Source organism: Protopterus annectens, chromosome 2.part2 (genome assembly GCF_019279795.1).
Source record: "Protopterus annectens isolate FY-2018-M chromosome 2.part2, PAN1.0, whole genome shotgun sequence".
In the NCBI taxonomy this organism is placed as follows: domain Eukaryota; kingdom Metazoa; phylum Chordata; order Ceratodontiformes; family Protopteridae; genus Protopterus; species Protopterus annectens.
The window spans coordinates 886,727,918-886,745,555 of NC_056730.1; the positions used below are offsets into that span (position 1 = coordinate 886,727,918).

At 42.4% G+C, this 17,638-nt stretch overlaps 1 protein-coding gene across 7 annotated transcripts in view; it reads left to right on the forward strand.

Annotated features, from left to right (window-relative positions):
* Positions 1-17,638, forward strand: part of APC (APC regulator of WNT signaling pathway) — a 2,693,590-nt gene that overhangs the window by 2,580,485 nt on the left and 95,467 nt on the right. For all 7 annotated transcript variants that reach the window (XM_044064201.1, XM_044064200.1, XM_044064205.1 and 4 more), the window contains one exon: positions 12,167-12,283. In XM_044064201.1, coding sequence (XP_043920136.1) covers positions 12,167-12,283 — 117 coding nt within the window. The remainder of the gene's footprint in view (positions 1-12,166; positions 12,284-17,638) is intronic.

Here is a 17,638-nt window from a genome sequence, read left to right on the forward strand (position 1 = left end):
GCCAAGCTGCAGAAGATTCCTGCGTTTTCGGGCTGGGAATTTACATTATCAGTTCTCTGCATTACCCTTTGTTTTATCTACTGCGCCCAGGGTGTTCACAAAGGTTCTGGCTCCAGTGATAGCCTTCTTAAGGTTAAGAGGAATACAAATTTTTCCTTATTTGGACGATTGCCTGATTCTTGCTCAAGACAAAGACAAGCTACTTCACCATCTTCAGTATGTTATGGCAGTGTTAAGGTGCCTAGGGTATTCTGTGAACGAAATAAAGTCCAGTCTAGTACCCTCTCAGGACATGTGCTTTCTGGGTGTGAGACTGAATACAGCCTCTCAGATGGCGTTTTTGACCCCGGACAAGCAAAGAAATCTTACCCTTTACTTCCAACAATTGTCTCTCCTGTCCAGGCTGACTGCAAGGACAGTCCTTCAAGCCTTGGGGTTCATGGCATCTTGTATTCTGGTGCTTCCCAATGCCAAACTGCATATGAGGAAGTTACAATGGTATCTCAAAAGTGTATGGACTCAGCACTGCCACGATTTGGACACTGTCATTCAGATAATACCTTGCATTCAGAAGGAATTTTTGTGGTGGGCTCAGGAATGTCACCTAAACAAGGGACTCTCTGTGACCCGACCAGAGGCGAGTCAGATCTTAACGACAGATGCCTCGGACAAGGCTTGGGGAGCACACCTCAATGGAAAATGGGTTCAAGACACGTGGCCTGCCAGACTTCAACATTTGCATATCAACATGAAGGAGATGTTAGCAGTTCAATTTGCATTGAAGGTCTTCAAGAATCTACTTCACCCAGGACAAGTGTTGATTCAGACAGACAACACAACTGTCATGTGGTACATCAACAAGCAAGGGGGAACCCATTTGTACCCACTTTGCAGACAAGCTATGATTTTGTGGGAGACTGCTCTCAGTTTGCACCTCACTCTTCAGGCAAGGTTTCTGCCAGGAGCACAGAACTCCTTAGCAGATGTTTTGAGCAGACAGATGGTGGATCCCCACGAGTGGAAATTGGATCCTCATGTATTTCGACAGCTGACAGTGTTTTGGGGGACTCCAGACATAGATCTGTTCGCTTCTCCACTAAATTTCCAGCTGCCAAGGTTTTGCACAAAGATGTTTCATCCAAAAGCTTGGAAAGTGGATGCTCTTTCATTCAGTTGGACCAATCTTCACGTCTATGCCTTTCCTCCTCTGCCTCTCCTTCCCAAGGTGCTCTTGAAGGTCAGACAGGACAAGCCCTCCATGATTCTTATAGCTCCAGATTGGCCACGCCAGCACTGGTACCCTCTGCTGAGGAGTTTAGTACGAGCCTCCTTGGCCTTTGCCAGCAAGTCCACACCTTTATCCCAGGCAGGCAATCATTTCATCAACGTCAGGATACAGTCCCTGCATCTGACAGCCTGGCATATTCTGTTCTAGACCCTGGAGGGTCGCAGCTTCCTCAACAAGTTTTGAATGTTATTTTGGAGGCCAGACGGCCTAGTACAAGGAAGGTTTATGCTGATAAATGGAGGAGATTTTTCTTTGGAGCAAAGCAAAGTGCTTTGATGTTTCAGTACCTAATTTGAGTGTTTCACTTCAGTATCTTACAGAATTACTAGACAAAGGTTTGTCTTTCTCCTCTGTAAAAGTTCATGCTGCAGCCATTTCTGCTCACTATGATTGTGACCCACCTTTATTCTCTCATCCTTTGTTCAAGCAATTTCTTAGAGGGGCAAAGAACATAAGACCCCCACGTAGAGCTCCTACTCCTTCCTGGGATCTCAATTTTGTGTTGGAGAAACTCACTTTATCTCCTTTTGAACCTGCAGCTACAGCTGAGTTGAAGTTTTTGTCTTGGAAAACAGCTTTTTTGTTGGCCATTACGTCTGCTAGAAGGGTATCTGAATTACAGGCTCTAATGGCGGTTGAACCCTTCCTAATATTCCATAAGGACAGGGTCTCTTTGCGTACTAACCCTACTTTCATGCCTAAGGTGGTCTCAAATGTGGCCTTGAACCAGTCTATTCATTTGCCTACTTTTCATGCTGATCCCCAAAATAAAGGGGAAAAGATTTTGCACTCTTTGGATATTCACAGGCAGTTGCGGTATTATTTGAGCAGAACTAAAGGGTTCAGACAGTCTCAACAGTTGTTTGTTTCTTTTGCTTTGGGTTCTCAGGGGAAACCTGTTTCTAAACAAACTATTTCTAAGTGGATTGGTCATTGTATTGCTTTTTGTTACTCTCATCATGGTAAGGAGATTCCGGCTGGAATCAGACCTCATTCCACTAGGGCTACTGCCACTTCTACTGCTTTTCTGAGGGGTGTAGCTACTAAAGATATTTTGGAGGCAGCTACTTGGAGTTCAGTGCACACTTTTTCTAAACATTATCATCTCCCTCTTTATTCTAAATCTAGGGCTGGGTTTGCCACTGCAGTTTTGCAGGGCATGTTAGCAGCTCCCAATGCTTTATGATTTTGCCAACCTCCCTTTACCTTTGCTTTGGGATTCTACCCACAGGTTATGACTGCAGCAATGTGAGATGAAGAACATAGTACAGTTTTGTACCTACCATAAATGTAGATGTTCGAAGATCCACATTGCTGCAGTCCAATTTTCCCTCCCTCCTTCCCCACTGTAGTTTGGGGTGGTTGTGTGGTTTGGGTTGTGGATATGGTTTGTACATGGGTGGTTGGATGTTTTTCCTGTTTTTTGGCTATGGCCTTTCTTTTTACGGCCTTCTGACATCTGGGGCAAGAAAGACTGAGGATATGATGTCGGTCATGCGCTTTAGTACCACGGCGTACTGACGTCAGATCTAAGCGACCATGACCGATGCCAGCCTAACACTTTGGTATTCGGGCCGACCGAGGACAGCGGACTTACCCACAGGTTATGACTGCAGCAATGTGGATCTTCGAACATCTACATTTATGGTAGGTACAAAACTGTACTTTTCATTTCCGAATTGAAGTTGAAGTCTTCTAAAGCTAAGTACCCGTTGGGGATCCTTTTTCTTGCTCTAACCAATGTCAGAAAAAGTTAACAATTGTCTCGCCTGTGGAAAGCAAATACCACATCGAGACTTCCATTCTTACTGCATCACCTGTTCAGGCCCAGACCACGACGTACCTCACTGTCACTTTTGTGCTTTGTTCAACACCAGAACTATACATTGTTGGGCCCTTATTGTAGCTAAATATTTTCATTCTCGGTCCCCATATTCCAATATGGCTTTAGTAAGCCATGCAAGTACCGATCTTCCGAAAAAAATGAAAAGATAAAGACAGAGACAGACGCACAGGTCCAAAACTGCTGACGACACTTCTGTTAAGCTAGTCATCAGTTCTCTGGTCCTCAGTAAGACACTTTTGCAGCCCCTGATGCCCACTTCTGTGGATTCACAGGCCACTACCAAGACCCGTTCGGAGTCCGGTATGCCACAAGACTTTTCTTTGACTAAGGATCCTGCGGATGTCTTTACCTTGGATGGGTCCAAAGCCACTGAGCAGGCACCAGCTTCCGAGGAAGTTCTTCGCACTACCGATACTCGACTCAAACCGATGACTTCTTTTGTGCCTTCAGGTCTTTCTAAAACTACCGAGTTTCTAAGGCCCAGGGTACGAACTACATCTAAAAAAAACGAAGACCCAAGCTCAGGCACCTGCTTCCATGCCTCAATCTCAAATGCTTAAAATGGCGGAAGATCTTATCATGCTTATTAGGGGAAGCCATCCTACCCCTTCCAAAAGAAAAAGAAAAAGAGACTTGTCCCCAGCAGTTTTATCTAACCAGGAGTCTGATGACTCTGAGGTTTCAGAATATGAAGACATGCAACCCTTATCTGCTTTTGAGGATTCAGATGAATCCATTCCTTCTGTCTCTCCTCCAGAGGATTTTTCATTTGGTGAAACCCTACATACCTTAAGGGAGCATTTCCAATGGGAATGTCAGGACTATCCTCAGTCCAAAAAGAGACTCAGGGAATTCTTAGATTTACCACAGCACAGACCTTTATCCATTTCTCCTGTCTTGGATGTTGTGTTTATGGAGTCCAGTTTGACTCCTGACACCCTTCCTCCTGCTTCCCAGGAAACCTGACAGGTATTAGAGAGTCCCTGACTCTCATAAATTTCTTTTCAAAAATCCTACTGCTGACCCAGAGGTCATCTGCCAAGGACCTAAAGGAATTAAAGCAGCCACAGCTAAGAATCCCACCTCCTCGGACAGGGATTTCCGAGCTTTAGACAGATGGGGTAAAAAAGTATACACTTCTGCAACTCTTGCCATTAGAGTGCCAAATTGTCAGTTCCACATGCTGAAATACCAGCAACATACCGTGGAATTCCTCAAACAAAAAATATGTACCTTTCCTGCTTGTGCAGAAAATAAAGAATTACAAGAGCTTATGCATTCTGCAAGCCAAGTTACTAAACACACCTTGCAATGTGGCTTTGATGCCCTAGAAGCATCTTACAGGGCAGCAGTCACTGGTTCTGTACTTAGAAGGCATGCTTGGCTTAAGGAACATACCTTGCCAAACCATGTCAAATCAAAACTGTTGGATGCACCATTGAACAAAGACAATTTGTTTGGTACCAATGCAGAAGAGGTCTTAAATAAGATGGAAGAAAAAGCTAAATCTGTGCAGTCAGTTAGATTTCTTAAAGGTCCAGCCTCTGATGTTCAGTAGGCATTGCCCGTCCAAGCACTGGTCCTTTCTGGTCCTTTCCAGGCCAGCTCATCCAAGACCTAGGGGAAGCAGACCCCCCAGACAGCAGTCCCAGGGAATGCAGAGATCTAAGCAATGGGTTTCCTCCACTTCAAAAACAGGGAGTGCTAAGCCACCCCCTTATAGAAAGAACTCACAATGACTTTACACCTCCACCCCTTACCTCTGCCCATCTGCCAGTGCCCCTAGGAGGAAAACTGTCCTCCCATGGAAACAACTGGGCCTCTATTACCAACAACTGATGGGTCCTCAACATAGTGTCCTAGGGATACAAATTTTATTTACACACCCTTCCAACCCCAAAAGTTTTCCCAGATCTTCCTCCAAACCAGTGGGCAGAGGCCAAAAAAACAAGTCCATTCCCTGCTCTCTATGAGGGCAATACACTCTTTTCCTGCAGACCAGATAGGCCAAGGTTTTTATTCCAGGCTTTTCCTGGTACCCAGAAAAGAGGGCACCTGGTGGCCAATCCTCTATCTATCCATTCTAAACACCTTTCTGGTGATACCAAAATTCATAATGCTCACCCACCAACAGCTTCTTCCTATGCTCTCCAAGGATGCTTGGTTAGCCTCCCTAGACCTAAAAGAGGCATACCTACACATCCCAGTCAGGAAATCTTGAAGGAAATATCTACATTTCAGGGCAGGATTTATGCACTTTCAGTTCTCTGCGCTTCCCTTTAGCTTATCCACTGCTCCCAGAGTTTTCACAAAATGCCTGGCTCCAGCCATTGTTTTTTGCAGACAAAGAAATATTCAAATTTACCCCTACTTGGGCAACTGCCTGATTCAGGCAGACAGTCAGGAAAAGCTTTTACAGCACCTGCCCTTTGTAAAGGACCTACTGACCTCCCTGTGGTATACTGTCAATGAAAAGAAATCAAAACTATTCCCCACTCAAAAAGTTGTATTCCTAGGAGCAAGCCTGGACACAGCATGCCAGATGGCCTTCCTTACTCCAGAAAAACAAGCCCACCTGACAGGCTGCTTCTCTCAACTAGCCACTAGAACCCAGTTATCCGCAAGGAAAATCCTGAAAGCTTTAGGGTTCATGGCCTCTTGCATTCTACTCATTCCATATGCCAGACTGCATAAGAGGAAACTACAGTGGTACCTAAAAAGCCTTTGGTGTCAGCACTCTCAGGACCTGGAAACTATCATACCTATGATACCCTGTCTAAGGAAAGATTTTCTGTGGTGGCCAGCAGCATGCAACCACAAGGGTCTTCCCTTCTTACAACCCCACACTGCCCAGACCCTCACCACAGACGCATCAGATTATGCCTGGTGTGCACACCTGGATGGTAGTGCATTCAGGGCCATTGGAGCCCAAATCAAATACATCTGCACATCATCCAAAAAGAGATGCTAGCTGTTCAGCACGCTCTGACAGCTTTTAGACCCCTACTCTTCCCGGGGCCTCTAGTGATCAAAACAGACAAAACCACAGTTATGTGGTGTATCAACAAGCAGGGAGGAACTCGCTCTTATCCTCTCTGCAGGCTCGCCATGACCCTTTGGCGCATGGCTTCAGCCATGCAAATACACCTGCTAGCACGATTCCTGCCAGGCTCCCTAAACTCTCTGGCAGACAACTTAAGCAGAAACCTGCTAGAACCACACCTAAAACACACGCAGCTAGACCATAGAACTTTCAACCTTGTAACCAAGAAATGTGTCACCCCAAAGGTGGACCTCTTTGTCTCCCACAACAATCACCAGCTCAGCAAATTCTGCACCAGGGGACCTCACAGCAAGGCCTGGAAAGTAGATATTCTGTCTTTCCAATGGGTAAACCTCTCAATCTATGCATTTCCCCCTCTACCACTAATTTCAAGGGTACTGCTCAAAATAAGGGAGGAAAAACCAAGGGCAATCTTGATTGCCCCAGACTGGGCACACCAGTGCTGGTACTCACTTCTGTGCAGCCTGTTACCCCTGCCACCATGGCACCTATCTCAGATCCCAACTCTCCTGACTCAGAAGAATGGAAAATTCATGCATCCGCAATTGCAGAGCCTGAACCTGGCAGCCTGGCTTTTATACCCTGACCTCTCCTCCAGCTGCCAGCCTAAGCAAACAAGTCATGGATGTTATGCGTGAGGCCAGATACCCCAGCACTAGAAAATCCTGTGCTGACAAGTGGAAAAGGCTTTGCACCTGGATCCAGGCTAAAGGAGCTGAAACAGCACAGCCCTCCCTACTTCTCATCCTGGATTACCTAACAGACCTACTACACAGGGAGACCTATCCTTCTCTTCTGTTAAAATTCATGCCTCTGCCATCTCTGCTCATTACAGCACAGAGCCACCTCTCTTCTCACACCCTCTCATCAAACAAGTTCCTAAGAGGGGCTAAAAATTTAAGGCCGCCCAGAAGAGCTCCTACCCCAGCTTGGGACCTTAATTTTGTGTTGGAAAAGCTCACCCTGCCCCACTTTGAACCTGCAGCTTCAGCAGAGTTAAAATTCCTCTCTTGGAAAACAGCCTTGCTTCTGGCCATCACTTCAGCTAGAAGAGTTTCAGAGTTACAAGCACTCATGGCTGTAGAGCTCTTCATCATTTTCCCTGCTGACAGAGTCTCCCTCAGGACTTACCCAACTTACATGCCTAAAGTGGTGTCCAGTGTGCCTCTCAACCAATCAATTCATTTGCCCACCTTTTTCCCTAACCCACAAAACAAGGGGGAAAGAATTCTGCATTCTCTAGATGTGCATAGATAGCTCAGATTCTACCTGGATAGGACTAAATCTTTTAGGAAAACTGACCAATTGCTAGTCAGCTTTGCAGCAGGGGGCAGAAGGCAAGGCCATATCCAAACAAACAGTCTCCAAATGGATACCACACTGCATCTATTTCTGCTACAAACACAACAGGAAACTGCCCCCTACGGGGCTCAGGACACATTCCACCAGGGCAGCCTCCACCTCTGCAGCTTTTCTCAGAGGGTTCCCCATCAGGAGCATCTTGGAGGCTGCAACATAGACTTCTGTTCATACCTTCACCAAGCATTACCACCTGCCTATCTTCTCCAAATCCAGGGCAGGTTTTGCAACTGCAATCTTTCTGGGCATCCTAGCCAGCCCCGAGTCTTCTTGACTGCCTCCTCCCTTTTCTTCAGCTTTGGGAATCAACCCAAGTGTGATGACTGCAGCTGTGAAACACGAAGAACATAGTACAGTTGTGTAAAGTTACCATAAATGTAGATGTTCAAGTGTGTTCACTGTTGCAGTCCTGGTTTCCCACCCTCCATCCCCCTTGTCTCTCTTCCTCACTCTTTACAGGGAATTTTTTGGTATTTACTTTCTACTGGTGGTGTTCTTCCACCATAACCTAGCTCCCTATTTGGAAGCTCCTGACAGTTGGGGCAAGAAAACTGATGTAATGGCATTGGCTGCCTGATTTTATACCCCTGACAACCTGACGTCAGTCCTGGAGCGGCAGCAACCAACGCAGAAATACTAAGCCTCTGGTATTCAGGCTGACTGAGGGCTACCCCTGGCAGGATAACCCAAGTGTGATGACTGCAACAGTGAATACATTCGAGCATCTACATTTATGGCAAGTGTACACAACTGTACTTTCTTTAAACCTGTATTATTAGCAGGAAGAACTTCAGTGCATGTTGTCATAACTTATCAACTACTATTTAGCAGCACACTTGTATTTGTTATTGAACCAAAGTTCTCGTGGGTAAAGCCTTATTTAAAACTTGTCAGTGTCTGCAGTGAGAAATGCATTTTAAAACTTAAACTACATTAATAAAAACATTGCAAAACAATGTAGTGAGAGTTTCAGCTAGCACTGCATTGGCTGTGCACACTGTATGTATCAGATGTTGGTAAAAATCACTTTTGGCAAATAATTTCACTAAAGTTGAGTTATAGTCTTAAATCACTTTTACCAAAAAATTGCATTGATTAATATCAGTGGTACCCATAATAATATTGGACTGCACTTGTTATTACGCTGTTTTTGTCTCCTGTAGAATTTGAGGATTTCCTTACTAAACTCCAAGGTGTAACTTTCAGTGAAAATACAGTCCTTATGGAGATTTGTAAGTTGTACTACTTAATGTCAAAGAAATATGTAAAATGTTGATGACTACATTAAAACCATTTGGCACAAGTAGTTTGAAGACCAAGTAGGGATGGCAGTGTCTTTAAGATACACTGACAAAACTGGAATCTTTGCACTTCCCAGCCATGGTTGTACTTCCTGTAAATTGCCACTCAATGAAACCAGTATCGTTAACTTGGTAAAATCAATCTCAGTCATAATAAGTTGTCTTTCTTAGACTTTGCCAGTGAAAACTATGATGGAGGAAATAACATACTTATGGGTTGCTGTCCTCATTGACCCAAGTAGAGAAGATGAGGATGCTGTCAGTGAGCTATGCGATAGTAACTTCTCTATTCGTGAACGCTCACTAGTAATAGAGTCACATTTACATGTAATTTCAGCATAAAGTCCTTTTAGTAACATTGCAGAATTGATCAGATATACAACAGAAAAGTAGCAGTTCTGTTTAACTGTCAGAGTTGCCCATGTCATGAAATAATATCTGGATCAAAAATGTACAAAACCTCCTTATTTTTATTATCAAATTTAGATACAACTACAAAAACAGTTTGAATGCAGACATTTAAAGGCTTCATCCTGTAGCTCAGGGTTTGCTTCTCGCAGCCTTTACTGTTATGTGACACGATCAAGTCACTTTATTTTATTTATTAATTGTATTCGTGTATGTTTTCCAGGGTAGAGCACTGATAACCATGGACCTTTTTCAGACTGAGCTATGGAGCAGTGTCTGATTAATTGACTTGTTCAGAGTCACACAGGCAGTTTACAAAACAGTGCTCCTGGTTCACCTCTGGAAAGGGACACTTTGTCAAGTGAGCTTTTCCAGTTAACAAATAAGAACAGATGAAAACAGTAATAAGGTATTCTTTAATTAAAATAAGCAAACTGAAAGGGAGAAGTTGTGACCATAACATGTTAGTAATAAACAGTGAATATCACTTGATCATAGGGTATAACAAATGTGCTTGCAGAAATGTTTTTTGCAAAATTCACAGTAAGCAAAAAACAGCCATTTGACGGTGTAAACAGTGGCTTAGGTGATTGGGTCACATTGACTAATTTTGATATGACATCCCAACCCCAGCTTAAAAAAATGGGAGAAAGGGAATTGATGATGATGGTGCAGTGTATGTGTAAAGTGTGTTGACAAAACAGATAACATTTCAAAGTTTTTACTAAAGTTCCCGCTCCCTATATAGATGTATATTGTGTGTGCGTATGTGTGTGTATTATATGTTAGTTTTTAGCAATTTTCATTCACTTCAACATTACATAAATTGCTCATTTCCTGCCTTCCCTTAAAACTCTGTCCTTTTCCTGCGTTTTCATACACCATGCTAATTGTGTGTTTTTTAACTGGATGTTTTGTTCCTATACTCATCTAATTCTACCAGAGCCAGTCTTTCACTTGGCACTCCCCCATTCGTTTCTGTTTGCCTGTCAATCCCTGATAGGAAAGGAAGTATCTAATGTGTAGTCCAAACTTCTGCTTTGCCTTATCCCACCCTATTACTTTTCCCTCTCAAGTGATTTGCACCAAATACTTTGGTTCCTTTTCTATTTCCCTGTAGTTATTTCTCTCTCTTGCTCTTTCTGTCTGTTTGCAGACATCTGTATTGGTAAAATCTCCATTCTCACTCTGGCTTAGTTTTAAAATACTTTCTGCACCTTGGAGTGTAATAATCTGGTTGTTACTGTTATCCTTAAGGACTTGCATCCAGAGTCCTAGTCTGTGTCTCTCTGTATCTCTTGAACCCCCTCCCCCACTTCATCATTATCCTTTTCCAGTTACATTTATAGTCTTCCACTTCAGTTATGTATGTGCTAACTTGGTAACTTTAAAGTAGCCCTTCACATCAGGTAACAACCCTAAACCTCCTTGTTCTATGAGAAGAATCAGTGCATCCTACTTGACTCTTACCCCTCTTCTCTTGCCCTCCTTGGTAGAGTCCTTCAGCTCTTTATTAATTGCCATTATGGCATCTCCCCCGGTTCTCTATATATAAGACTGAAGGGATTAAAAACATTTTCACTGATCAAGAGCTTCCAGCTTCTTAATTTAAAGGAGTATAATGTTTGCTACATTGTCTTGTTTACAGAAAACTGCAGTGAGCATTGCTGAGAAAAATATACAGAATTATTGATTTGAGAAAAATTCAATGTTAGTTTATGAAGAAACGCATAACCTCCCTTTGACAACACTGCCAAAACAATTTGGAATGATGCAGATGATGGTAAATACTTGCAGGAGGATTGCTGGTAACCACGGTGGTCATGAGTTGAATGTAAAATCTTATGTCTTTTAATAGGTGCTGTTCTTCATGTCTTTTGACTACTGCAGATTTTGCCTTTGGTTTAGGAACAGTAGGCCTGACTCCTTTCTTAAAATGGATTTCTTATCCATGCTGGGAAATGTTCAGTTCATATTTCAGATTTATTTCTCATGAATGCCTACCCTCTAGCCCCTCTACTGTTGGAAGTATGAAGACTTCATGTTTAAAACTCTTTACTGAAAATAATGAGCAATTATCTGTTTGTCATTAAGTGGCTCTAGTAGAAAACAGATCAGTGAGTTGTATCTGCACCTGAATTAATTATCATCTGCATGTTTCGTCTGAAAAGCAGATGCTGGAAAGGTCTCCTGTGAAGTAAAGATATCTGGCAGTGAAGGTTTGTTTGAACTAGGCCTGTTATTCCTGTGTTTCCTTGCATAATGCATTACTATGTATGACCTGTAGACTGAGATCCCTTGATGCCCTTACTGCCTGCTGCAGTAGGCTGTGATACAAGTGCTCATTCAGTGAGCACTTCTGTGGTAGTTGATTTGTAGGGAGATATTGTATGTAGAAGCTCATTCTTATCCTATATTTATTTTCTTCTGCTTTTAACCTGGACCTCAGAAACCCTTGTTTGTGTGCCTCTTTCTTGTTCTAGGTGCACTAGTTTGATGCATCACTAAGTCCATTACTTGTAATTTGGTGGATCATGAACCTCTGGGGGAAAAAATTAGCCGATAAAGACATCATTGACTTGTGTTGATCTGAGTTAACGCCGTCACATGCTATTGATACTGTGCAGATTACTAGCTGACTGAGTTATTAGTATTTTGTGGCTGTAGTTCTGTATATCTACTGCCGAATCATTTTTAGTAATAGTTTATTTTATTTTGCATTTTTTAACGGTTAGTTCTGACTGGGCAAGTAGCCTGTTTTCATCGGAGGCCCGGGGAGAAAAGCTCTGATTCAGTTTATAAATGTTTTTGCCATAATAACACACAGTTTCATTGTTTTGGTACTAAACACTTGTCTTTCAAGAGTATGATAACAATTGTAATTAATGTGTCTTTTGCAGGTTATTGCAAGTGTGCTGAGGAATTTATCATGGCGAGCAGATGTAAATAGTAAAAAGACTTTGAGGGAGGTTGGCAGTGTAAATGCATTAATGGAGTGTGCTTTGAAAGGGAAAAAGGTAAGTCTTAATTACAGATTTAATTGTCTATGCATTTTTTTAGTTAAACCTGAAAAACATTTGCTGCAATATACATATTTGGTATTAAAATACTTGCTTAGCAACCCTATAAGGGTCCTGCCTGTTAGTTTTACTGCCGGATTTCTGTGGTCCTTCATATATGTATATTCCCCCCAATGACTGTTGTACTGTTGGCGTAATAAGAGGGAAACATATATATATATATATATATATATATATATATATATATATATATATATAGATATATATATATATATATATATATATATATATATATACACACACACACACACACACACACACACACACACACACACACACACCTAGCTGGACATAACAGCATTCTCCTTATTACCAATGATGCTGAACAGTTCTAAAGTAGGTTTTATTAATACAGTTATCCCTAGTCATTACTTTTAAATTTCTCAATTGTGTTCAAAAATGCCATGCATCTTAGATTTAATGAAAGCTGGATAACTGAAATTTCACATATGACTTAATAATTAACCATGAACCGATATAAAGTATTTTATTCTACATAAAACTGTCTACTTTGTACCTATCATCTTCAGATTCCATTCCACAATTCCTTTTATCAATGATTAGGTAATTTTTATCCTTAATATTGTCTTTGTATACTACATGCTACACTATTAGTAACCCAAGTACATTTTCCTTTACTTTTACCTCTACCAATCTATGTTACAACTCACTGTGATTTATGTGTTACGTGCATTTCCACCTCATATTTTTTCCCCATGTCATAATTTTTGTAAATGTGTGACATCGGTATTTTTTTACACACACAGTCTTTCATACACATTCATTAATTTTTTCATAACTTTAATAAAAAAATAAGTATCTTGTTCCCCTCTCTTCATTCTTATATAAGTTTTGATTACATTAAAAAGTACACTACTCTAAAATGCTGTTCTGCTTAATATTTACTTATCTTCAGACCCAACCCACATTCTTCCCCTTATCTAGCTTTTATATACAATTTGCACAAGATTGCATTATATGCAACACACTACTAACTTGGGGTAACTTTAATTTTAAGTAGGTAAAATGGATGTTCACCATATTGATCACTGCTGCAGTAGCCCTAGCTCTGTGGGTTATATCCAGCCAAGGATATAACCGCTGACCAGCCTTCCAAGGCTTCAGGGCACCTTCCACTTGGCCAAAGTATTATTCAGCTCCAGCTGAGCTGACTAAAAAAGACAGGTTTGGGCTTTACTGAGTCCTTCAGAGCTTTCCTGACATTAAAGAAAGTGCTCCTGTGCAGGCTTTCGCGGATTGATGACAGTCTGCTTGTACTGTTCCTTTCCTAGGCAGGTAAGTTCCCTTTGTGAAAAAAACTTTCCACATTAAAAAAATGTTTTTATTGTACTTTCCTGTTTAGAAAGGTTATTTATTAAGCTAGGAGTCTGTATTTTAATGGACTGTCAAAGGACTTAAATGTACTTTTAAGCTGGAGCACACTTTTTCCTGTCAGTTTAGAAGTTGTTTAAAGTAATTGAAAACAAATTTATTTTTCATCTGGAAGAATTATATTTATTTATTTTACTTTTGGGGTTGAGAAAGTATTTTAATGTGCTTTTTACTCTGTTTTATGTGAAAAAGTGACTTTTTAAAAATGCTAATTTTTTATCATCTTTTGCAGCTTGTTTTCCCTGGGAAAGAGGCACCATGTTTGGGTAGAACATGGAACAAACTACCGGTCCCACAGTTGGTCCTTCTTTCAACCACAAAAAGAAAAAGTTAAACAACTTTTGCCACCACAGCAAACTAGCAATTTGCCTCACCCACAGGTGGGTGACCCTTCAGTGGCCATAGCGTGTTCCTCAGACCACTCATATTTTACTCTGGACCCCCCTGATGTAGCTCCTACAGCCACTGTGGAGTTGAGGTTAGTCTGTGTGGCTGCTGGGGTTTCCCTCAGTAGGCAAGTGGGAGCCACTCTTGTCGGTCCTGGAAAAGGGAGCAGGAAAAACCTCCCTGCTTGATCAGAAAATTGTGCCCAGCCCTGGAGAAGCAGCTACTGCCATTAACACTTTTGACTGTATTTTTCCTGTCAAAAAGAAACAGAAAGCTAAACATGCATCTAACTCCTCAAATTTCCTTAGACAGGTATAGTTTACTGGGTCTGGCTCATGGTTTAATTCAGGCTATTGATCATTATTTATTTATTTAACTAACATTTGTTGACCAAGAAAGTTTGAGTCTTTGGAATGTGGGAGGAAACCGGAATACCTGGAGGAAACCCACCCAGTTCCAGGGAGGACATGCAGACTCCACTTAGAAGGCACCCCAGCCAAGAATTGAACTGAAGAACCCCTTGCTGTGAGGCGACAACGTTAAACTCTGCACCACTGGGCCATCCTTATAAGGTGGTTTATGGTAAAAGAGGGATTTGTCTTTTCCAGAAGAGATTTAAGACTCTGAATCTGGACAGGAAGATGAAGGGATGAATGCAGAGTTTTCTGATTCAGACTCTTAGGAGAGTTTAGTTTCTAATTCTCCCTGTAGGGGTTTCTCTTTCTCTGAGACTGTTTCCAGAATGTGCCAGTGTTTTCTCCGGGAGAGCACTGAGGTTTTTCAGTTTCTCAGAAAATAATACAAGCAGTTACAAAATGAATTTCCAAAACCTTCACCCATTCCTCGAGTTCTGTCGGCTTTGGTGGATGTGTGTATGTCATTGATTTTTGAGCCGCCTTTTTCCAAATTCTTTAAGGAATTCTGTAGCTTATCATTGAATTTTAGCCAAAACCAAGGACAGTCCAAAAAGTCACAATGATTGTTTGAGATGTCCCCCCCACACTCACACACACATTGGCAGCTGCTTTTCCCTTCCAGAAAGTCTGAATATCCACTTTTCTCTTTGATAACAGATAGTCACAGACAGATGTATTCTGAAGATCATTCATCAAGTTTACAGATGGTAGTGGGAGGAAATCCCTCTTTTTCAGGGGTAATTCCTCATCCACCAGACAGGACTCCTTTGTTGCTCCCCGTCTTTCAACACGTGTTGTCCCAGTGAGTGATGGAGCAAGATGGTCTTCGTGTTTCACTGTTGCAGTCCTCACATATGGTTTATCCGGCTCCCGGTAGCCCTCAGTCAGCCCGAATATAGAGTCCTTGGTATATGACGTTGGCTGCCACCGGTTGTAAAACTGATGTCAGTACATCAGGTATAAAGGGAGACAGCCAACACCATTTCCTCAGTCTTTCTTGCCGCGGAGCCCGAAGCAGATGCAATTTGTACTAGTGCCGGTAGGCCATTTACCTTTGTTTCGCTTTCCGACTACCAAGTTGAAGACTCCTTCAGATAAGTACTCCATTGGGGATCCTCTTTTTTTGCTTTAATGAATGTCTGATAAAGTTAATAACTGTCTTGCCTGTAGAAAAGATATTCTGCACCATGATTTCCATTCCTATTGTATAACTTGTTTGGGTCTTGAGCACGACATCCCTAACTGCGATCTCTGTGCTTCCTTTAACCCGCGTACCATACGCCATAGAGCTAAGATTTTGTATAAGCATTTCGGAGTCTGGTATAAATTCGTCGGTATGGCGTCTTCTGGTCTCCCAACTTCAGATCTTTTTAGGAAACGGAAAGACAAGGACCGCGACAGGCCTAGGGTTAAATCTGCTGACGACGCACCGGTGAAATTGGTTGTCAGCACAGTGGTAGTCAGTGAGGTGTTTTCTCAGCCCCTACAGTCCACAGATTTTCAGCCACAAGCATCTGCCGAGACCTTTACTGAGTCCTCCATGCTGCAGGCTGCTATTTCGTCTTCAGACCCTCCGCTTGTCACTGCCTCAGATGGGTCCGGAACTGTTTTGCAGGCACTGGCTTCTGACGTCTCTTCTTTTCGACATGAGACCAGGACCAGACCTACTGCCTTAGCTCAGACTTCTCCAATTGCTAGGCCTCCTGAGTCCCTCCAGATTGCTAGTAAACCTTACAGCCGCAAGCCTACTCACAAACAGCATTGGCCTCCCCTCCTGTACCTCAGTCCCAGTTGGTAAAGATGGCTGGTGATCTTTCCCTGATTAAGGGCTCTCACCCCCCCCCCCCCTTCAAAGAGGGCTAGGGAATTATCTCCTGATGTTTTGTCTGTCTCACATTCTAAGATTTCCAGTATGTCTGCTGGTGAAGAAGGAAATTCTCAACTTTTTTCTGCCTTTGAGGATTCTAATGCTGAGGACTCTATCCCTTCTGCCTCCCCTTCAGAAGATTTTTTTCTTTGGGGATACTTTGAATACTCTTAGGGAGCATTTTAAATGGGAATGTCAGGATTTTCCATAGTCTAAGAAAAGAATCAGGGAATTTTTAGATTTGCCACAGCATAAGCCTCTGGCTATACCTCCAGTTTTGGAAGTTGTGGATGATGTTTTCATGGAAAATTCTTTAACTCCTAATTCTGTTCCTCCTGCCCCCAGAAAACCGGATAGATATTACAGGGTTCCTGAATCTCATCAATTCCTTTTCAGAAACCCTACTGCTGATCCAGAAATTATTTCTCAAGGCCCCAAGGGTGTTAAGGCTACTATTGCTAGAAACCCTGTGCCTTCTGATAAGGAATCTAGGGCCTTGGACAGGTGGGGTAAAAAACTCTATACTTCTGCAACTCTTGCCATTAGATCCGTGAATTGTCTTTTTCACATGCTTAAGTATCAGAAGCATACGTTAGAGACTATTAAGGCTAAACTTGGAGATATTCCTTCCATGACAGAAAACAAAGATTTACAAGACTTACTGAATTCTGCCACTTTACTGCGGTGGTGGTGCTGAGGTAGCGTTGTCACCTCACAGTAAGACGTCTTCTGTGTGGAGACTTGCATGAATGGGTGTACCTTTGGTGAAAGTTGTGCATCAGGGCCGGCAGCTCTGCACATAAAAATCTACTGCCAATCATTAGCGGACCGGAGTTCTGCTGTGGTGACCCCTAACCGGGAAAAGCCAAAAGACACAACAACAACAACTGAATTCTGCCACTTTAGTTAATAAGCATTCACTTTATTGTGGTTTTGACACTTTGGAGGCTTCCTGCAGAGCAGCAGCCACTGGTTCTGTAATTAGAAGGCATGCTTGGCTCAGGGAGCAGCCTCTTTCTGAAACAGTTAAGTCTAAATTGCTGGATGTTCCTTTGCACAAGAACAATCTTTTTGGTAATAAAGCTGAGGAGGTACTAAAAAAGTTGGAGGATAAGGCAAAATCTATGCAAGCTGTAAAAGATTTCCTTCAGGTTCAGCCTCGTCGGTTTAGTAGGCATTATCCTTCCTAGAATTGGTCTTTCCCTGATCCTGGCAAGTGGGGTCGCTCTA